Source organism: Chiloscyllium plagiosum, unplaced genomic scaffold (assembly GCF_037043375.1).
Source record: "Chiloscyllium plagiosum isolate Xiang-an unplaced genomic scaffold, Cpla_swu_hap1 HiC_scaffold_36, whole genome shotgun sequence".
Classification (NCBI taxonomy): domain Eukaryota; kingdom Metazoa; phylum Chordata; class Chondrichthyes; order Orectolobiformes; family Hemiscylliidae; genus Chiloscyllium; species Chiloscyllium plagiosum.
The window spans coordinates 629,318-652,768 of record NW_028270174.1 but is presented as its reverse complement, the minus strand read 5'-3'; the positions used below and the strand labels follow the sequence as shown (position 1 = coordinate 652,768).

The 23,451-nt window shown below is 41.9% G+C and overlaps 1 protein-coding gene across 1 annotated transcript in view; it reads right to left on the bottom strand.

Annotated features, from left to right (window-relative positions):
• Window positions 1–23,451, bottom strand: part of pcgf3 (polycomb group ring finger 3) — a 212,001-nt gene that overhangs the window by 39,965 nt on the left and 148,585 nt on the right. Inside the window, exons 6-7 of the mRNA XM_043674543.2 lie at window positions 18,059–18,169; window positions 15,851–15,939 (exon numbers count right to left, since the gene is read on the bottom strand). Coding sequence (XP_043530478.1) covers window positions 15,851–15,939; window positions 18,059–18,169 — 200 coding nt within the window. The remainder of the gene's footprint in view (window positions 1–15,850; window positions 15,940–18,058; window positions 18,170–23,451) is intronic.

Sequence of the window (23,451 nt, the reverse complement as noted above, 5' to 3'; positions counted from 1 at the left end):
CTGATTCTACTTTCCATACTAGAGCTTCCAGTAAGTCAGCTATTAGCCTCAACTAAAGATTCTCAACTGTAGTTTTCAGGACCCTCAATTTGAGACCATATCTTTCATAGTTACTCCAACCATATCCCCCACCTTCCAGAACTATATTACGGGTTCCTTTGGTCCTCATCTTCTACTCCAGATCCTTCACATTCTTATCCTTCGATATTATCCTACATAACGTCATAGGCCCAACATTGACTTATTGAAGCAAACAATTTGAGGGATGAATTATGAAATCAATCTCAATTAAAACACTGATGGTTTAAGAGGAACCAGTTCTTTTTACTCAATCATGGGATGTGGTCTACACTGACTGGGTCAACACTTAGTGCCCATTGTCAAGAACCATGCAGAAGATGATAGTTAGTTGCCTCTGTGAACTGCTGCATTCCATGTAGATTAGGTACACCCCAAGTATAGTTACAGAAGCTCTTCCAATGTTTTGCCTCAGTGGAATGATGGAATGATGATATAGTTCCAAGATAGGCTGCTATGTAGCTTGGAGTAGAACTTGTTCCCATGTATCTACTGCCCTTAGACTTCTGGGCTGACAAGAGTGAAGCCTTGCAAGCTACTGCTAAAGAAGCCTTGGTGAGATACTGCAGTGCATCTTATATATGGTACACTTATGCTGCCAGTGCATTGATGGAGGTGGGAGTCGAAGTTGAAGGTAGTAGTTGGGGTTCCAATGAAGAAAGCTGCTTTATCCATGACAATATGGAGCTTCTTGAGTGTTGTTGGAGCTTTAACCAATCAGACAAGTGAATGACCTGCTTTGTGTAAAGAACCGACCTTTGACATCTCCCCCAAAACCTTCCTCCAATTAGCTTAAAATTATGCCCCCTCCTGATAGACATTTCTGCCATGGGAAAAGGTCTCTGGCTATCCACTCTATCTTTGCCTCTCAACATCTTGTACACCTCTATCAAGTCATCTCTCATCCTTCTTTGCTCCAATGAAAAAAGTCCTAGCACCCTCAACCTTTATTCATAAGACATACCCTCCAGTCCAGCCAGCATCCTGGTAAATCTCCTTTGTACCCTTTCTGAAGCTTCCACATCTTTCCTATAATGAGGCGACCAGAACTGAACGCAATATTCCAAGTGTGGTCTAACTAGGACTTTGTAGAGGTGCAGCATAACCTTGTGGCTCTTAAACTCAATCCCCCTGCTAATGAAAGCCAACACACCACACACTTTCTTAACAACCCTTTCAACCTGGGTGGCAATTTTAAAGGATCTATGGACATGAATCCCAAGGTCCCTCTGTTCCTCCACACTGCCAAGAATCCTGCCTTTAAGCCTGTATTCTACATTCACATTCAACCTTCCAAAGTGAATGACTTCACACTTTTCCACGTTGAACTCCATCTGCACTTATCAGTCCAGTTCTGCATCCCATCAATGTCTCGTTGCAACCTGCAAGAGCCCTCCACACTATCCACAACTCCACCAACTTTGTGTCATCGGCAAACTTACTGACCCATCCTTGCAATTTCTCATCCAAGTAATTTATGAAAATCACAAAGAGCAGAGGTCCCAGAACCGATCACTGTGGAACATCACTGGTCACCGAGTTCCAGGCTGAATACTTTCCATCTACCACCACTCTGTCTTCTATGGGCCAGCCAGTTCTGTATCTAGACAAACAGGGTTTCTCTATATCCCATGCCTCCTTACTTTCTGAACGAGCCTACCATGGGGAACCTTATCAAACGCTTTGCTAAAGTCCATGTACACCATATCCACTGCTCTACCTCCATCAAGTGTTTTGTCACATCCTCAAAGAATTCAATAAGGTTTGTGAGGCATGCTGACTAGCTCTAATCAAACTATGGTTTTCCAAGTAATCATAAATCTTGTCTCTCAGAATCCTCTCCAATATTTTGCACACCACTGATGAAAGACTGACTGTAATTCCCAAGATTATCCCTATTCCCTTTCTTGAACAAGGGAATAACATTTGCCACCCTCCAATCATCTGGCACTACTCCAGTGGAAAGTGAGGATGCAAAGATCATCGCCAAAGGCGCAACAATCTCTTCCCTCGCTTCCTGTAACCTTGGGTATATACCATCTGGCCCAGGGGATTTATCTATCCGTATGTTTTTAAAATTTTCAGCACATCAACCTGTTCTAGCATATCAGTCTGTTTCACACTGTCCTCAGAAACATCAAGGTCCCTCTCAGTAGTGAAAACTGAAGCAAAGTATTCATTAAGGACCTCCGCTACTTCCTCCAACTCCAGGCACAATTCTCTCCACTATCCCTGATCAGCCCTACCCTCACTCTGGCCATCCTCTTGCTCCTCATTTAAGCGTAGAATACCTTAAGTTTTCCTTAATTCTATCCGCTAAAGCTTTATCATGCCCCCGTCTAGCTCTCCCTAAGTCCACTCTTCAGTTCCTTCCTCGCTATCTTGTAACACTCTAAAGCCCTGTCTGATCCTTACCTCCTCAACCTTAAGTAAGTGTCCTTCTTTCTCTGGACTAGATGTTCCACATCCCATGTCACCCAAGGTTCTTTTAACCTCCCATCCCTTCCTTGCCTCAGTGGGACAAACCTGTCCAGCACTATCAGCAGGTACTTCCTAAACAACCTCCTCATTTCTGTTGTGCATTTCCCTGAGAACATCTGTTACAAATCTAGAAACCCAGTTCCTGTCTAATAGCATTGTAATTCCCTCTCCCCCAATTAAATATTTTCCCATACTGTCTGCTCCTATCCCTCTCCATGAGTATAGTAAAGATCAGGGAGTTGTGATAACTATCACCAAAATGCTCTCCCTCCAAGAGTTCTGACATCTGGTCTGGTTCTTTGCCAAGCACCAAATCCAATATAGCCTCCCTTCTAGTCTGCCTATCTATATATTGCATCAGGAACCCTTAATGGACTTGCCTGACAAAAACAGCTCCATCCAAACTATTTGAACTCCGTCGATTCCAATCAATATAGGGAAGTTAAAGTACCCATGACAACAACCCTGTTACTTCTATACATTTCCAAAATCTGCCTTCCAATCTGCTCCTCCATGTCTCTGTTGCTATTGGGAGGCCTGTAGAAAACTCCTGATAAAGTGACTGTTCCTGAATTCCACCCATACTGGCTCTGTAGACAAACCCTCCTTGACGACCTCCCTTTCCACAGCTATGATACTATCACTGATTAGCAATGCCACTCCTCCACCTCTTTTACCCCCTACCCTCAACCTATTCCTCATCTAAATCCTGGAACAACAAACAGCCATCCCTGCCCCTGTGATATTCAAGTCTCTATAATGGGAGCAACATCATAATTCGAAGTACTGATCCATGTTGTGAGTTTAATGCGGACAGGTGTGAGGTGATTCACTTTGGTCAGAGTAATGGGAATGCAAAGTACAGGGCTAATGGTAAGATTCTTGGTAGTGTAGATGAGCAGAGAGATCTGTGTCCAGGTACACAAATCCTTGAAAGTTGCCACCCAGGTTGACAGGGTTGTTAAGAAGGCATATGGTGTTTTAGCTTTTATTAATAGAGAGATCGAGTTCCGGAGCCAGGAGGTTATGCTACAGCTTTGAAGAGTGAGCACAAAGCTCAAGATGTTTGAAATGCGGCTTCCGAGTCCTTCTCAGAAATGTAACAGATTTTATAACTGAAATGGAAGTTGGAATGCTATATTGCTGAAATAGCATGAGAATTCTGCAACTTGGCAAAATCAATGGTGCACAATTTTAGCTGTGCAAGACAATGTTGCTTTATGAAACAACGGGGAGGCACTGAGAGAAAAGACTACAAAATGACATTAATTCACTTTGGTTGAGCTGCAGTTTGTTACAAAGTTGTAAGCGTAGGGCAAATCAGAGGGTGAGATAGGGTGGACAGGGGAGAGCCTTTTTCCAAGTATGGTGACAGCAAGCACGAGGGATCATAGTTTTAAATTGAGGGGTGATAGATATAGGACAGATGTCAAAGGTCGTTTCTTTACTCAGAGAGTAGTAAGGGTATGGAATGCTTTGCTTGCAACGGTAGTAGATTCATCAACTTTAAGTACATTTAAGTTGTCATTGGACAAGCATATGGACGTACATGGAATAGTGTAGGCTAGATGGGCTTCAGATTGGTCTGACAGGTCGGCGCAACGTCGAGGGCCGAAGGGCCTGTACTGAGCAGTAATGTTCTATGTTCATCATCCTTATTCCTGATACTACTTGCATTAAAATAGACATACTTCAACCCATCACACTGACTGCACCTTTGCCCTATCAAGTGGGCAGCCTATCCTTCCTCTCAGACTCTGCATGCTTTATCTACCTGTTCACTACCTACTCCATCATCGGAACCATAGCTCACGTTCCCACTCCCCTGACAATCTAGTTTAAACCCTCTCAAAGAGCTCCAGCAAAACTGCCACCCATCAGGGGAACGCAGTATCCAGAATTCCTTAATATCATTGAGTACCTATATTGCTTCTATTGCTTTTTTTGAACGCGGTATCTAAGATGGCACCATGTGTGGTGACATTACACTTTTTCATTGTACTCCTGTACTTGAGTACACACGATAAAAATGTAAAAAAAGGAATCCAGTAATGTCTGGTCTGTATCAGCCTGGAAATTTGCAAAGGTCCATGGACCTGTGTTTCCCCCTCTATTACTTTCTGGAGTCTGCAGTAATCTTCAACTCATTCATTTAACTATTTATCAATGACCTTCTCTCCATTATAAGGTCAGAAGTGGGGATGTTCACAGATGATTGCAGTGTTCAGCACCATCTGAGATCCTTCAAATACTGAACAAAGTGCATGACAAATGCAGCAGGATCTGGGCAATAATCAAGTTTTGGGTTGTATGTGGCAGACAACATTTGCGACACACAAGTACCAGACAATTACAACGTCCAAAAGAAAGTATCCTCCCCTTGCTCTTTGACATTCAATAGTGTTGAATGTCAAAGGGCAAAGGTAATAGAGTTAGGTACATTAGGGACATTTAAGCAACAAATGGATAGGCACATGGAAGATAGTACAATGAAGGGTATGTAGGTTAGTCTGATCTTAAGAGTAGGATAGAAGGCCGACACAACATCAAGGGTTGTAGGGCCTGCACTGTGCTGCCCTGTTCTAATGTACTAAAGAACATCAATCATGTTGACTATCACTTTGAACTGTATCCTCGAAACATTTTAAATATGGTCAGTACTATCCTTCAAGACAAGGTGTCACTGTTTCAAAATATGAATTTGTCCATTTAAAATAGAGATCATGAGAATTTCTTTCTGAAAAAGATTCCTGAAACATTTGAACTGTCTTCCTCTAAAAATGGTAGAAGCAGAATCTTTGAATAATTTCACAGCAGAGGTGGACAATTAAGACCATAAGAAATAGGAACAGAAATAGGCTTTTGGGTCTCTTGAGTCTGCTCTGCCATTCAATAAGACAATGGCTGATCCAATATTTCTCATATATATCTTCATGTGTTTCCCTGTGGCTCTTGATTCCCCGAATGGTCAAGATTCTATCTATCCAAATACAACATATTTACTGGTTCCCTCTATCCACTCTGGTTAAGACTTCCACAAAAAAACTAGTTGGATAGGATTTCTTTTTCATGAAGCCATGCTGACTGTGCTTGATTAGATTATGATTTTCCACATGTTCTGCTATTACTTCCTTAATAATCGATCCCAATACTTTTTCAACAATACATGTTAGGCTAATCAGCCTATAGTTATCCACTTTTCGATAGGCAAAAGGTAAAAGGTATCACACAGGCAGGACTATGCAATAATCAGGCCAGCCTTGATCTCATGAAATGGTGGAGCATGCTCAAGGGGTTGAGTGGTCTACCCCATTCCTACTTCATACGTTTGTTTGTTTGCAAGTAGTAACAGTAACAATACTGAGTTGTGAGCAGAAACTCTTGATAGAATTGAGGAACAGTATCCTCTGAAGGCAAGGTCTTTTCATGTGATCCATCTGGCTTTCATCAACTCCCAGATTCACTTGCATTATGTACAATTATCTACTATTGCTTCCACCACAAGAGCGAGCATTGAATTTTACTTACTCAGATGACTCTTTGAAGAGTGAGCACAAACCTCAAGTTGATTGAAATGTGGCTTCCTAGTCCTTCTTGGGAATGTAACAGACTTACCATTATGAACTATAAGGACCTGGGAAACTACAGAATTAAATTTGATTTCTATACTTAGTTGATTAACAAATGGCTGCAAGGGCTGTTCCAGCAAGAAAAATACTGAATTACCATTTTGTACGAGACCAGAGGGGTGAAACAATCTTTGCCATTTTACTTGAGTGTGTGGTGCTGGAAAAGCACAGCAGGTCAGGCAGCATCCGAGGAGCAGGAGAATTGATGTTTTGGGCATAAGCCCTTCTTCAGGAATGAAGGGCTTTTGCCTGAAACATCGATTCTCCTGCTCCTCGGTTGCTTCCTGACCTGCTGTGCTTTTCCAGCACCACTCTCCCGACTCTGATCACCAGAGTCACTTTCCCCTTTGCCATTTTACAGCCACCTTGAAATCTCTTGATTCTACCTCTTGTACCATGACTGAGGTGTGATGATACTTCCCCGGTGCAAGGAACCCTTCTTTTTTTCTTTCTGGGCTTCTTTATATATGTTGTACAGTTACTTCAAGGGTCTGATCAGATGATACAAAAATGACATCATCCGTCTTTTTGGACAAAAACTGGATGGTCAAGCTTTGAAGAGTGAGCACAAAGCCTCGAGATGTTTGAAATGCGGCTTCCGAGTCCTTCTCAGAAATGTAACAGATTTTATAACTGAAATGGAAGTTGGAATGCTATATTGCTGAAATAGCATGAGAATTCTGCAACTTGGCAAAATCAATGGTTCACAATTTTAGCTGTGCAAGACAATGTTGCTTTATGAAACAACGGGGAGACACAGAGAGAAGACTACAAAATGACATTAATTCACTTTGATTGAGCTGCAGTTTGTTACAAAGTTGTTAACGTAGAGCAAATAGGCATCAAGAGCCTGCAAACCAAAAACGTCTCTCCCTGTCTCCCCTTTTCTCCGTCTGGGTGAGAAGTAAAGCCAAGAAAGCTGAAAAGAATGAATTCCAGCAAGACTTGGGTGCACTTTATCAATTATTGAAATGAAGAAAGAACAATTTTTAATCGACAATATTATGCAATCAATCTGAAAAATTAAAAAGGAACAATTAGAGACAATTTAAACAACCTTTTGGTCAGAGTGGTGCTGGAAAAGCACAGCAGGTGCTTCATCAGGAATTCCTGATGAAGTGCTTTTGCCCAAAACGCCGATTTTCCTGCTCCTCAGATGCTGCCTGACCTGCTGTGCTTTTCCAGCACCACTCTAATCTAAACTCTGGTTTCCAGCATCTGCAGTCCTCACTTTTGCCTAACCTTGTGGCCACCCAGCTTTTCTATTTAGTCGAAGGGTGAATAGTGAGGGGGCATAGTCCTAAAGAAAAAGGCAGGACGTTTAGTAGGAATTAAAGGAAAATCTTTTTCACCCAGAGGGAATCTGGAATATAGAGGCAGGAAATCTCACAACCTTTAAAAAGTACTTGGATGAGTGTTTGAAATGTCATAACATTCAAGGCTATGGGCCTTGTGCTGTAAAGTGGGATTAGCGTACATAGGATGCCATAAACTTTAAGGGCTGAAGGGCCTCTTCTTTGCTAAGACTGTAAAATATAGGAACTATCATGACAGTTACGTTTCTCAGCTATACTCTCCTGCCAACTCCCTGTCATCCTTGATCCTCTTACTAATGAAGAACATATCTATCTATTCAGCCACAAACTCCATCAACAACCTGGACCCAATATACCAACCACTACAGCGGACAGCTGAAACTGACAACCGGAAGCGGCAGGGACAGACCACTATAAACACCGGAGGAAACATCAAAGAAGCGCTTCGCAGGAGGCTCCCAAGCACTGATGATGTCGCCTAGCCAGGGGACGAAACGTTTGCAACAAAAACTTTCAGCTCGGCAAACAGAACCACAACATATCTATCTGTCTTAAATATCCTTAATGACTTGGCCTCCACAGCCTTTTGCAGCAAGGAGTTCCACAGATTAACAGTTCTAAAGGATCATCCCTTCACTCTGATGCTGTGCCTTTAGGTCATAGTCTTTCCTACCAGTGAAAGCAACTTCTCCACGTCCACTCTATTCAGGCCACTCGGTATTCTCTAAAGGTTCAATCAGATCACACCCCTCATCCTTCTACATTCCACTGAATACAGATCAAGTCCTCAAATACTCCTCATATGACAAGCCTTTCATCACCAGGATCATTCTTGTAAACTGCCTGTGAACCTCCTCCATTACCAACACATCCTTCCTTACATACAGGGCCCAAAACTACTCACAATATTCCAAATGCAATCAAACTAGGGCCTTATACTGCCCCGGCAGTACATCTCTCTGCTCTTGCATTCTAGCCTTCTTGAAATGAATGCCAATATTGTATTCAAAAGAGAAAATGCTGGAAAATCTCAGCAGATCTGGTAGCATCCGTAAGGAGAGAAAAGAGCTGATGTTTCGAATCTAACTGACCCTTTGTCAAAGCTAAAAAAAGGGAGAAATAGGGAGGTGTTTATACTAGGCTGAGAGAAGGTGAGTCATGACTCCAGAAGCAAAGGTAACAATAAAGAGGTGATAATGACAGTGCATAGAGAGATTATAGGGAGTTTAGGAGCTGTGAGTGACCAAGGCTGAAGCCAGTGCTATGTGACAAAATATGTGGGGATGGGTGAAGCAGAGACAAAATGGAAAACAGGGGAGAAGGGTGGCAAAGGGGGAAGAGGAGAGGAAAAAGGTGATAAGAGCGGGAGCGAGAGAAAGAGAGACAATCAAGAAATAACAGGTACAGAACAGTGAAAAAAAATTAAAGAAGGTAAATAAAATAAATGAACAAGTACCCTTTATCCCTACTTTCTGCCAGACACCTGATCTTCTACCGATGCCAGTACCTTGCCCCTAACACCATGAGCTCTTATTTAGTAGCCTCCTCTGCAGCACCTTGTCAAAGACATTCTGGAAATACAAATAGATCATGTTCACTGACTCTTCTTTGTCTAACTTAATATAAGCCCAATATAGATCTTTGAGGGATACATTATAACTAACTTCTTGGCTGGGGTAATAATTTTGTCTTCAATTTTAGGGAAAATAAAATCTGAACTTTGAGATGTTTTGAAAAGACAAAATCTAGCCATTTTGATCACTTTTATACTTGGTTTAAATGTTTTAAATGATATGAACATCTTGTGACTCAAGCTCCAAAACATCTTCTATAATCTGCACCTTGGGATTTCTTCACTCATTCTTAAATAATAGTTTTCTTATTCTTCCTGGCAAAGTGAACAACTTCAAATTTCCCCACTTACTCAATTTGCCAGATTCTTGCCCATTTACTCAACCTAAATCTGTTAACATCCCCTTATACCTTTTTCACAAGAATACTTTCCTACCTATCTTTGTCTTACCAGTAAATTTATTAGCCGTGCTTTTACTCCCCTCGTTTAAGCCATTGATATAAATTGCAAAACGTTGAAGCCCCAGCTCAGTTTCCTGCTACTCCACTCACCACACTCTGCTTCGTAGAAAAAGACCCATTTATGCACACACTGTTTTCAGATCAGGCGACCAACCTTCAGTTCATACTGAAGTATTACCCTAAACCATCATGTTCTTTGTACAATAACCTTTTATGCGGCATCCTGGCAAATGCCTTCTAGAAATCAAAGCACAACATAGTGCTCCTTCAAACAACTCCAATTAATCAGTTAAATATGTTGCATCTTTCACAAAACCATAGTGATCCCCATTGCCTTAGATTTTGATAAGTGCACAGCTATGACCTCCTTCATGATCAATTCTAACATCTTCCCCATAACATATGTCAATCTAACTGGTCTAGAACTTCCCAGATTTCTGCCTTCCTCTCTCCTTGAATAGTGTTATGTTTGCAAATTTCCAGCCCAGAATTTGGCAAACTTTAGAAAATGACAAAAGTATCCACTACCTCGGTATCTACCTCTTTTAAGACCCATGGTCATACATTAGCTGTTTTGTGATAAATTGGGACTTTTTTGGAGAATCAAAGAAATTTTGGAAGATATACCCAGCTCAGTGAGCAAACTTACATCCACATATACTCAATACTTTTCCTATCTCTGCAGTTTCTCCTTTTAAGATTGGAGAAACTGCCAATCTTTGTAGAAGGGGAAATAGGGCATCTGAAACCTGAGTAGATAAAACAAGCAAAATGGTGTTTCCATAAACAAACAAAAGGAAGCACAAAAGCAGAGTGAATGAAATGCGGAAAATTTAATATCAAAGAAAAAGAAAAGATCTGGTTGAGAGAATCTGAAAACGAAGGAAGTCATGGGTGAACAGGACATAGTGCAGGTTACAATAGAACAGCCGAGGTTTGAGAGAGCTCAGCTTGTACAAATATATGAACAAGGAACAAGAATAGACTGCTTGACCCTTAGAGCCTGGTCCACCATCCAAATAAGATCATGGCTGATCCAATTTTGACCTCAACTCTACCATTCCTGTATTTCCCCAATAATCTATCACCCCTTAGATTTTTGATTGCCAATCTACCCTCTGCCTTAAAAATATTTGAAGTTATTTCATTCACTGTCTTTGAGGAAGGGCATTCCAAAAACTCCCAAACCTCTGAAGTTTAAAGAATGTTTTCTTATCTCTTGTTTTAAATGGGTGCTCCCTCATATTTTTAAACTATGACCCCTAGTTCTTGATGTTCTGACAAGAGGAAACATGCTTTCGATTTCCACCTAGTTAAGCCCATTCATGATCTTACATGTTTTAATTAAGATACCTCTGTCTCTTCTAAACTCACAAGGAGAGAAAATGAGGTCTGCAGATGCTGGAGATCAGAGATGGAAATGTGTTGCTGGAGAAGCGCAGCAGGTCAGGCAGCATCTAGGGAACAGGAGAATCGACGTTTCGGGCATTAGCCCTTCTTCAGGAATGAGGAAAGTTTGTCCAGCAGACTAAGATAAAAGATAGGGAGGAGGGACTTGGAGGAGGGGCGTCGGAAATGTGATAGGTGGAAAAAGGTCAAGGTGAGGGTGATAGGACAGATTGGGGTGGGGGCGGAGAGGTCGGGAAGAAGATTGCAGGTTAGGGAGGCGGTGCTGAATTTGATGGATTTGACTGAGACAGGCTGGGGGGAGGGGAAATGAGGAAACTGGTGAAATCCGAGTTCATCCCTTGTGGTTGGAGGGTTCCTAGCCGGAAGATGAGGCGTTCTTCCTCCAACCGTCGTTTCGCTGTGGTCTGACGATGGAGGAGTCCAAAGACCTGCATATCCTTGGTGGAGTGGGAGGGGGAATTGAAATGTTGAGCTACAGGGTGGTTGGGTTGGTTGGTCCGGGTGTCCCAGAGGTGTTCTCTGAAACGCTCCGCAAGTAGGCGGCCTGTCTCCCCAATATAGAGGAGGCCACATCGGGTACAGAGGATGCAATAGATGATATGTGTGGAGGTACAGGTGAATCTGTGGCGGATATGGAAGTTTCCTTTGGGGCCTTGGAGGGAGATGAGAGGGGAGGTGTGGGTGCAAGTCTTGCACCTCCTGCGGTTGCAGGGGAAGGTGCCGGGAGTGGAGGTTGGGTTGGTGGGGGGTGTGGATCTGACGAGGGAGTCACGGAGGGAGTGGTCTTTACGGAATGCTGATAGGGGAGGGGAGGGAAATATATCCTTGGTGGTGGGGTCCGTTTGGAGGTGGCGGAAATGACGGCGGATGATGCGCTGTACATGGAGGTTAGTGGGGTGGTAGGTGAGGACCAGTGGGGTTCTGTCCTGGTGGCGGTTGGAGGGGCGGGGTTCAAGGGCAGAGGATCGGGAAGTGGAAGAGATGCGGTGGAAGGCATCGTCGATCACGTCGGGGGGGAAATTGCGGTCCTTGAAGAAGGAGGCCATCTGGGATGTGCGTTTTTGGAACTGGTCCTCCTGGGAGCAGATGCGGCGGAGTCGAAGGAATTGGGAGAATGGGATGGCGTTTTTGCAGGGGGCCGGATGGGAGGAGGTGTAGTCCAGGTAGCTGTGGGAGTCGGTCGGTTTCTACTACAAACCTATCCTATCTTTTATCTTAGCCTGCTGGACAAACTTTCCTCATTCCTGAAGAAGGGCTAATGCCCGAAATGTCGATTCTCCTGTTCCCTAGATGCTGCCTGACCTGCTGCGCTTCTCCAGCAACACATTTCCATCTAAACTCACAAGGATACAGGCCTAGCCTATCGAGCCTTTCTCATGAGGCAATGTGCTCATTTCAAGTGTGTGGGATTGTGTGAGGGATAGGAAGCCGGTCATTAGTGCTTTGGAATAGTCAAGATCCCAAGTCTCAGCTGCACATCAACTTAGGCAGCTGGGGGCACAGTCAGTTGTATAGAACTGGAATTTCATTGGCCTTAGAGGTATGCTGTTGGAAATTGAATTCGAGGTCAAACAGAGTATAAACAGTTTACATTCGTCTCAAGCAGTGACCAAAATAGAAACTGTATCAGTGGTTAGGGAACCAGAGCTTGTCAAAGTGAAGTGGAGAAGCACCAAAGAAAGTAGCTTTAGTTTTCCTAACATTTAATTGGAGGATATTTCACCTCATTCATGACTGGATGTAGGATAAACCATGTGACAACACAGGCAATGGAATGGGTGACAGAGGTCATGATGAAGTCCTGGGTATTTAGTGTACGTGATATCGGATATCACGTTTTCAGATCATGTCAGAGGCATACCATGCAAACAATTATTCTTTTTTAGCCTTCTCAAGCAATCCTTCAAAGAATTGAGGATGACTTTCTTCCACTTCAGAGTTGTGGGTTCTGAGGTGACTCTACAGTCCACTGCTGGATCCACACACTTTGCTATATGTGGGTAGGTGCAGTGGGTAGGCAGGACAGTGGGATGCTCAGCTTTGTGCACGCTCCTTGTGCTCTTTGCCTCCATCTGGTTGTCGCAAGTGTTATTGATGATTGGCACCTGTGCAGGCTCTTCTCCTGTTTGGGTGGTATTGAGCAACAGACTCCCACAAACCTACAGGGATGTTTCTCATAGAGGCTTTGTGAAACTCCCTAAAGCACGTTCTCTGTTCTAGTAACTGCTTGCTGGTTTGAGGCATCTGTCATCAAACACTTTATTCCTCAGATGGCCAAAAGCTGCACTGGCACTCTGGAGGTAATGTTAGATTTCATCGTTGATATATGCTACCATTGAGAGGAGAATCCAAAGGGATGAGAATTGATCCACATTGTCTAGCGGTTCACTGTGGATCTCGACAATCAGGGGACATTTTGGGCAGGTGGAGAGAATCTTTGTTTTCTTTCTAAAATCATACAGTACAGAGGAGGTCCTTCAACCCATCAAGTCTATACCACCAAAGCTACACTAGTCCCACTTTCCAGCACACGGCCCATAGCTGAGTGTCAAATGCTCATCAAAATACATTTTACGAAGTTGTGAGGTTACCTGTTTCAACTACCTCTGGGTAGTGCATTCCAGACCCCTAGCACACTTTGGGTGAAAATCTTTTTCTGCAAATCCCCTTAAAATCTCTTGCTTTTCACTGTAAAATTATGCCCCCTTGTTATTGACTCTTCAACTCAGGGGGAACAGCTGCTTTCTATCCAGCCGATCCATGCTCATCAAATTATACACCTTTATCAAGTCACCCTTCAACCTTCACTGTTCCAAAGCAAACAATCTGAGCTTATCCAGCCTTCCTTCTGAAACTATTCCACCCCAGGCAACATTCTGGTGAATAGTTTCTGCAGCCTCTTCAGTGCAATCATATCCTTCTTATAATCTGTGCACAATATTCCAGCTGAGGTCTAAACAAAGTTTTGTACAGCTCCAACATAACCTCTCTGCTCTCATAATGTCTGCCTCGATTGAGAAAGACAGGTATTTTGTATACTTCACTACTGTATTAACCTGCCCTGCTACTTCAGTGATCTATGGACAAACACCCTAAAGATCCCTCTTGTCTTCTGAGCTTTCTGGTGTCTTGCTAGTATTCCCTTTTCTTATCAGTTCTTCCAAAGTGTATTACCTCATACTTATCAGGGTTAAATTCCATTTGCCACTGATCAATGGAAGATTGATCAGTCTGTTATATATCCTCCAAGACCTTCTTCCTGTCAAACACCCAGCCAAATGTCTGTGTCATCCGCATTTAGGTATCATCCCCTGCCACATTCTCATCTATATCATTTATACATATCACAAACAATGAAGGGTTCAGCACTGATTCCTGTGGTGTCTGGTCACACAAACAGCCTTCTACCACCACCCTTTGTCTCCTGGCTCTATGCCAATTTTGGACCTAATTTTCCAAATTAACTTGGATCCCATATTATTTTATTTTATTTATCAGTTTCCCATGTGGAACCTTATCAAAGGTTTTGGTGAAATCCGTATAAACTACATCAACTACATTCAGCCTACATTCAATCCAAATTCTCAGATGCCTCTTGGGAATGTGTGAATGAATATTTGAGGCTTGGCCTCAGTGTGTCTATACACCAGCATCATCAGCTTACTGCAGCACATTGACTAAAATTGGGGCGATCCAGGTCTTGGACTGCAGACAAGTTATTAGTTTCTCACTCACCGTGTTGAAAAGCTCCACTTCAGCAGGTTTCATGGAAACTGGGTGATGTGATGTGTTATGATGCGCAATATGGGGGAGAACATTGATACAAAGTCACCACCTTGTTTGACCCCAGTTTGCACAGGCATTGGGTATGGTGGATCCATTCGTAAGGAACTAGGCTTGCTCAGTGCATGTCTCACATGTAAATAATAAATGGATAGGAGACAGTGAGGTCTGCAGATGCTGGAGATCAGAGTTGAGAGTGTGTTGCTGGAAAAGCACAGCAGGTCAAGAAGCATCCAAGTAACAGGAGAATTGACATTTCGGGCCACAGCCCTCCATCGGGAATGAAGCATCATTCCTGATGAAGAGCTCCGGCCCGAAATGTTGACACAATAAATGGACAGGGACGGGATCAGATTCTTGGAGGACTCCAGAGTTGCTGACATATGCATGGGAAAGATGCTCAGCAGGAGATTGTCCAGCTTCAACTGGATAGATGAGAATTAAATCAGGTGGGTGCAACTTCACAAATATCAGTCAGCATGGCATCAGGAAGGGGAGTTGATTAGTTTGGTGGGAATAGGGTAAAAATAAAAGTAAGAAATGGGTCTTGTGAACAAGATAAGCTCGGAGAGGGCACAAGGGGAAACAGGAAATTTCACAAATGTATGGCAAGGCGACAAGTAAAATGAGCTGAAAATGTGTTGCTGGAAAAGCGCAGCAGGTCAGGCAGCATCCAAGGAGCAAGAGAATCGACGTTTCGGGCATAAGCCCTTCTTCAGGAATGTGCCCGAAACGTCGATTCTCCTGTTCCTGCTGCCTGACCTGCTGCCCTTTTCCAGCAACACATATTCAGCTCTGATCTCTAGCATCTGCAGTCCTCACTTTCTCCAACAAGTAAAATGAACTTCTTTGAATTGAACACAGCACTGTAACACAATGGCCTGTTGATATTGGAGAAAGTGAGGTCTGCAGATGCTGGAGATCAGAGTCGAGAGTGTGGTGCTGGAAAAGCACAGCAGGAATCCTGATGAAGGGCTTATGCCCGAAACACCGATTCTCCTGCTTCTCGGATGCTGCCTGACCTGCTGTGCTTTTCCAGCACCACACCCTTGGCATGTTTATATTGCCATGTTTACATACAAATTACATATGATGGGGAAAAGATTATTGAACAGCTACCTGTTCATCATTCCTGTGATAATCATGTTCTTCCTCTGGCTTATCCTCAGTTTTCTGTTTATTTGACTCATCTTCTGGCTTTGTTTCGCCTGATGAAAGTAAAGCAAATCAACAGGATTAATTTAGCAAATTATCCACATGGGAATGCAGAAGAGTCTTAATCTACACAGGTCTACAGCAACTGTTCGATATAAACAAAACTCAACAACATAGCTTTTTGCCAAGCTGCAATTTCTTTGACTGGACTAATCAATTTGAAGGTAAAACACATCCAACTGCTCAAACTAGCATTCCCAAATGCCAGATTTTCTTAATTTGGTTCTATAATGCTCTAAACCATCATTTTCCTTTCTGTAGAGACAGCTGATCTGATTGTGCTTTTCTATTCATTCAGAAGATGCAGTCAAGACCAAAATCTAGCTTATCCGTAACTGTTCTTGAGAAATGGATGGGGGGCATCTTAATTTGTTGTAATCATTGTGATAAGTACACATCTTCAGTGCTCCAAGGGAGGGGAAACTAGAAATTTAACCTAGTGATGAAGCATTGATTTATCTATCTGCAAGTCAGATCTGTGTGCAACTTGAGGGAAAGTAGCAGGTTGAGATGTTCCCATGTGCCTACTGCCCTTGTTGGTGATAGAGGTTACATGTTTGGGAGGTTCTGTCAAAGTAGTCTTGAACTGTTGCTGCAGTCCATCTTGACCACCTCTTACTGCATATCTGAACGTGAGATGATTTTCAACAAAGGAACATCTACCCACAACTCCAAGTTACATGGAGTAGTACTGTACACATGCAATTGAACTCAAAGAAAGTGAGCATATTTTTAAAACATTATTTAAACAAAATAAAATGAAACTGCAATTCCACCTGACAATTATAGGTGCAGGAACTGCTAGCCTGACTGAAATGGCACAGAATGTCCTCAGAGTCTACCCTTTTGCTTCTATAACAGTAAGAGGATCAATCATCAGTGAGCAATACCAGAAAGACAGACTTGTATTTTCATAGAAAAAAAATTATGGCCTCAGAATATACCAAACTACATTACAGTCAATGCAGGGTTTGTTGCAATATTAGAAATGTGGCAGCCAATATATACACAAGGTCCCAAAATCACCAGTGTGATAACGATCAAATAACCTATGACTTTGATTCAATAAAAATATATTGGCCAGGGCATCATGGATAATTCCCTTGTTCTCATTCAAAATGTTGTGATGCATTAATATCACAGTCAATAGACAGTATCTCCACCAGTATTGCATTCTCTCAATAATGTACTGGAGGGTCAGCCTTCGCTTTTGTGCTAAAGCTAAGTACTTTAGTGTATAACACCACAAGCGTTTTTAGGGTGTGTCTTATTTGTAGCTTTGCCTTTATACTTTAAAGTTCTCAAATGCCATTACGAAGACTAACAGCCTTCAGAGTTGATATAGTAACCGCTCTTGCATCAAAGGTCTACATTTAATTCCAATCTTGCCTATAAGTTAGAGACTAAATTAGACTAAATAAGAGACCTAAACTAACCACATGGACACCCACTGTCTGTGGCAAGGTCGACACAACATAACAGGTTACAAAATGAAACAGAACAAAATAGCAAACAAAAACACATTCTTCTCTGATGCCATCAATGTATTTTACACTTGGTTCGAACAGAAGGTCAGTGCAATGGTGTCATCTGCCCCCAAGCCTTGGATGAACCTCAGTCACCACTGCAGACATCAGGTTGGCCAACATGAAAGTGAAGGAAAGTGACTGGCCCAGGTGCAGCTCCCGTGCACTCAGACCCAGTGTGGATCAACTGGCGGGAGTAAGTGAGGACAGCTTTAATCTCTCCTTGCTACAATCTGCTTCAAGAAGACCACCATCATCCTGGTACCAAAGAATACACATGCAACGTGTCTCAATGACTACGACCCAATGGCTCTGACCTTCATAAATATGAAGTGCTTTGAGAGGTTAGTGATTGCTCAGAGCAACTCTAGCTTCCCAGCCTGCCTCAATGGCAGATGGTCTTTATGCAAGTCCCTTTCCTTAATTCCTCAATCAAAGATTATTCCATAAATAAGAGTTTAAGTTACAAGAGAGAGCACAGACAAAATTAAGCTGAAAAACAGTAGCACCAAGAAAGCAAAACTTTCCCAGTGCTGAGTAAGAAAATGTCATTTGGCAGAAATGGCGCAACAGAAAAGTGACTAACCATCATGGAGAGGGTCGAATTGTTGTTTAGCTGTGCACGTCTCACCTTTGACCTCGCCAGGCATTTCAAGGCCAAGTTTCTGATAAAAGTCTTTTTGCTTTTTTAACTCCGCTGTAAATAACAAATTATTAGTATGTAAACAAACTTGATTATTAAAATACTATGACTGCTATTTTCCTGTATAATGCAAGAATTTATTTTGATATATTACATACAAAGTATATATAATGCTAAGTTAATTTGCAGTAAAAACTATTTCATGACAAAAAATTAAAGAGAAACTAAATATTTTTGCAACTTGTCATGAAAAACTGAAGAACATTTAAAACTGCAAAAGACCTCCAGTCAGGTGAACTGAATAAAATACACCCATAAGACTTGTAGCTATACCACTATCCTGTCACTTGCATCATGCAGGGTTTGCAAGGAGTGTTTGTGAAGAATGAGCATTCTATTAGATACTGGAACAACAGGCAGGAGATTAAAGAACCATAAGTATACTTCCTGATTCTTTCGATATTCATAATAAATTGCTAGTTACATTCTTTCAGATCATAAGAGTTTAATTTCAGGTTGATGTTCATTTTTCTGGAAATTTACGTCCAATTTTTATACCAAGTCATAAGCTGAATGTAAAATGGAGGCTGACCTGACTAAAGAAAGTTCTTTGCTCCAGTAATCCAAAACTAACGCCAAAGCCTCAGCATTATCTGAGGTGAAATGATCAAAATCAGAAATAAACAACACCAGGATATAGCCCAACAGGTTTATTTTAACAAAGAACAAAGAAGAACAAAGAAAATTTACAGCCCAGGAACAGCCCTATGGCTCTCCAAGCCTGTGCCGATCCAAATCCACTGTCTAAACCTGTCGGTCAATTCCGAAGGATCCGTATCCCTCTGCTCCCTACCTATTCATGCATCTGTCCAGATGCACGGTAAATAAATCTACTATGTCTGCCTCTGTTGGCAATGCGTTCCAGGCACCTACCACCCTCTGTGTAAAGTACTGTCCACGTGTATACCCCTTAAACTTTTCTCCTCTCACCTTGAACGTGTGACCTCTCGTTATTGACTTCTTCACCCTGGGAAAAAGCTCATCTTTATCCACCCTGTCTATACCTTCATGATTTTGTAGACCTCAATCAGGACCCCCCACCTCAATCTCCTTTTTTCTAATGAAAACAATCCTAACATACTCAACCTCTCTTCATAGCTAGCACCTTCCATATCCTCGTAAACCTTCTCTGCACCCTCTCCAAAGCGTCCACACCCTTTTGGTAATGTGGCAACCAGAACTGTACAAAGTATTCTACATGTGGCTGAACCAAAGTTTTGTATAACTTTAACATGACCTGACAGCTCTTCTACTCAATACCCTGTCCGATGAAGGCAAGCATACCACATGCCTTCTTGACCACTCTATCCACCTATGCAGCCACCTTCAGGGTACAATGGACCTGAACTCCCAGATCTCTCTGCTCATCAACTTTTCCCAAGGCTCTTCCGTTTACAGTATAGTTCACTCTAGAATTAGACTTGCCTAAATGCATCATCTCACAATTGCCTGGAGTGAACTCCATCTGCCACTTCTCCACCCAACTCTCCAGTCTATCTATATTCTCCTGTATTCTTTGACAGTCCCCTCTGCTTTCTGCTGCTCTTCGTGGCATCTGCAAACTTACTGATCAGACCACCAATGCCCTATGCCAGATCATTTATGTATATTACAAACAACAGTGGCCCCAGTACTGATCCTTGTGGAACACCACTGGTCACTTTTCTCCAGTTCGAGAAACTCCCTTCAACTACTACTCTCTGTCTCCTGCTACTCAACCAGTTCTTTATCCACCTAGTTAGAACACCCTGCATACCATGTGACTTCACTTTCTTCATTAGTTGACAATGGGGAACCTTATCAAATGTGTAACTGAACTCTATGTATATGACATCGACAGTCCTTCCTTCATCTATCAACTTGGTCACTTCCTCAAAGAACTCTATTAAGTTGGTAAGGCACGATCTCTCCTGCACAAAACCATGTTGCCCATCACTGATAAGCCAATTCTTTTCCAAACACAAAGAGATTCTATACATCAGTACCTTCTCCAGCAACTTTTCCACCACTGACGTCAGGCTCATTAGTCTGTAGTTACCTGGAATATCCCAACTATCCTTCCTGTAGAGGGGGACAACATGAGCAACTCTCCAGCACTCTGGCACTTCATCTGTGTTTAAGGATGCTACAAAGATTTCTGTCATGGTCCTCTCTCGCCTCCATCCCTCAGCAACATGGGGTAGGTCCCATCCAATTCCGGGGATTTGTCCACCTTAATATCCTTTAGCCAACCTAACACATCTTCCTTCCCTATGTCTACGTGATCAAACTTTTACCTCTCATCTCAACATTCATCATGTCCTGTTCCTCAGTGAACACTGATGCAGAGTAATCATTGAGAATCTCACCTATTTTCTCAGGTTTGATACACAACTTTCCTTCCTTATCCTTTAGTGGACCAACCCTTTCTCTAGTTACCCTCTTGCTTCTTGTATATGAATAAAAGGCCTTGGAATTCTCCTAAATTTTGTTTGCTAAAGTTATTTTATGATACCTTTTAGCCCACTTGATTCCTTGTTTAAGATTGGTTCTACTCTTGATATTCCTCCAAGGCCCATTCTGTCCTTTGCTGCCTGGACCTTATGTACGCTTCCCTGTTTCTCTTGGCTAGTTGCATGATTTCTCCTGTCATCCACGGTTCATGATTCTTGCCTTTCCTATCCCTTGTTTTTGAAGGGACATGCCGATCCTGCACTATCTTCAACGTATTTTTGAAAGCCTCCCACGAATCAAAAGTGGACTTCTCTTCAAATAGCTGCCCTAATCCACATTTCCCAGCTCCTGCCAAATTTTGATATAATTGGCCTTGGCCCAGTTTAGTACTTTTCCCTTAGGACTACTCCAATCTTTGTCTATAAGTATTCTAAAACGTACAGAATTGTGGTCACTATTCCCAAAGAAATCCCCCACTGCAACTTCCACCATCTGGCCTGGTTCATTCTGCCCCATCCAGACCTCTGACACTAAGTGTATTCCAGTCAATGTTGGAAAAATTAAAATCGCCCATCACCACCACCCTGTTGCCTCTACATCTTTCCGTAATCTGTTTACCTATTTGTTCTTCTAACTCACGCTCACTGTTGGGAGACCTGTAGTACAGCCCCAACAATGTAACTGCAGTGTCAAACCTGAGAAATTGGGAGAGATTCTCAATGATTTTCCACTGGAAAAGCCCAGCAGGTCTAGCAGCATCTAAGAAGAAAAACCAGAGGAAGGGTCACCAGACCCGAAACATTAATTCTGATTTTTCTTCACAGATGCTGCCAGACCTGCTGAGACCCCCAGCTACCCCTGCCTCTGCTCCTGATTTACAGCATCTGCAATTCTTTCCATTTTTATTTGACCTGAATAACATGATAGATATAGAGTTGCATGCTGAGGGCCTAACCAAAGTAATAAGCAATCAATTTTTAAAAAAAAATTCCACCCCAGAGAGGAGATATATCAAATCTGCTGCCTGAGAGGGTGGTGGAGGTTTGTACTCCTGCGACACTAAAGAAGCAGTTGGATGTTTAATTAAAATGCTGATTCACAATGGGTTGGAAATGAAGTACATGTAAATGGGCTTAGTGTTGTTTAGTTTTCATTGGTCAGCACAGACATGGTAGGCTGAAGGGCCTGTTCTTTGCTGTTTGACTCTGTGGCTAAATTTCAGACTTTCTCTGAATGTAGCTTCTTCCAGCATCTCTAACCTCCTTTGGCACAATGGGTTAATAAGGGCCACCTGTACATACCTCGGGTGCCTCTGAGGTTGAGTCAGCATTCTTATTCTCTTCTAAATGCAAAAACCTGCAATGTATATATGCTGTTGTCCAATTCTGTACTGTCAATTTAACTCGCTGGATATTGACAGCATATTCCTCTCATTCAGGATAGGAAATTAAAACCTAATCAAAAATTAATGTCGGCAAAATTATTAGTATGTGACTTTAAGAGACAAGATAAAAGTGCCTCATGTTGAATACTACCCAGGACAAACCTTTGAGAGAAGCACTGCAATTGTTTCAATGAATCTCATGAGTCAATTTTCACAATGTTAACTCAAGCTATCTTGCCAATAGTAATGGTGTACACATGTGTGTGCGCATCTATGTATGGGAGAGGGTTGACACTATTTGCATACTTTTCCTTTTATTGCACAGCTTTAGTATGAAATCACCTCTGTGACTGATCAATACAAAAACCTACAAACTATTAACAGTTCACATTTTTACCTAGAAGTTGAGTCAAATTTGAAAATTTAAATATTGGTTACCATAACAAGTGAGTTCATAGTTCTAAATGTTTGAGGTTATCTAGGGATTATATAATTGTCCGTGTATATGTATTATAAACATATGCGTGCACAATAAATTAAAATAGAGATGATATCGAAAGGTTAAATTGATAGAAAATAATTTGTAATTATCACTATTTTCACAGTAACATCCAGAAATGTATTCTTTGTAATTTGTGACTATTTTTACAACACATATTCAGATATTGCCTTAATATTTCAGTGTGTGTGTGTGAGAGAGAGAGAGAGTGAGACAGAGTTAGAGAGAGAGTGAGTGAGAGAGAGAGTGAGCGTAAGATCATCTAAACGATCTCTGCAATGCAGTACTTGCATCCATTTAGCAATTTGTTGCACAGGGGAGTTTAGTCTTGAAAAGACAAGTTGGCACATCAAGAATTATAAAAGACAGTGATCTCATCACATTGGGTTTAACATTTTAATCCAATGAAATAGTTTTTCACAGTGGTCTGATATATTCATAAATAGATACTTCAGACATTCAAATAAAACCAGAATACAAATTATGCCATTAGAGATGAAACATACCTCATCCTGAAGCACATAAAAAGTCAGACTCTTATCAGCTTGAATAAACACCAACAGAAAGCTCAGCAAATATGATCCATGGAATAAATGCCAAACGCAATAATTTCAGACTTGCCAATTCTGATCTTACAAAAAAATGTTTTTAATCTTAACTGAAGACTATTCCAATTGGTTTGAACAGTTAAGCAATCTTGTTCTAATGATTAGATGAGGCTGTTGTAGAATGTACACTTATCATCATGCAGAACAGTATGAAGTACATCAGTACGTCATCACTCTGTATTCTGAATTGAGACAAAGCTGAGAAAAACAAATACAAATTTTGAAGACGACAAACTATCGATGTGACTGCAGGAACCAGGATGCTGTTCAGAATTATAAATAGTCTCTTGCCTTCAACATCAAAGTTAGGTGTTTCCAGCTTGTGGAATGTGATTGAAGTGATGACCAATGT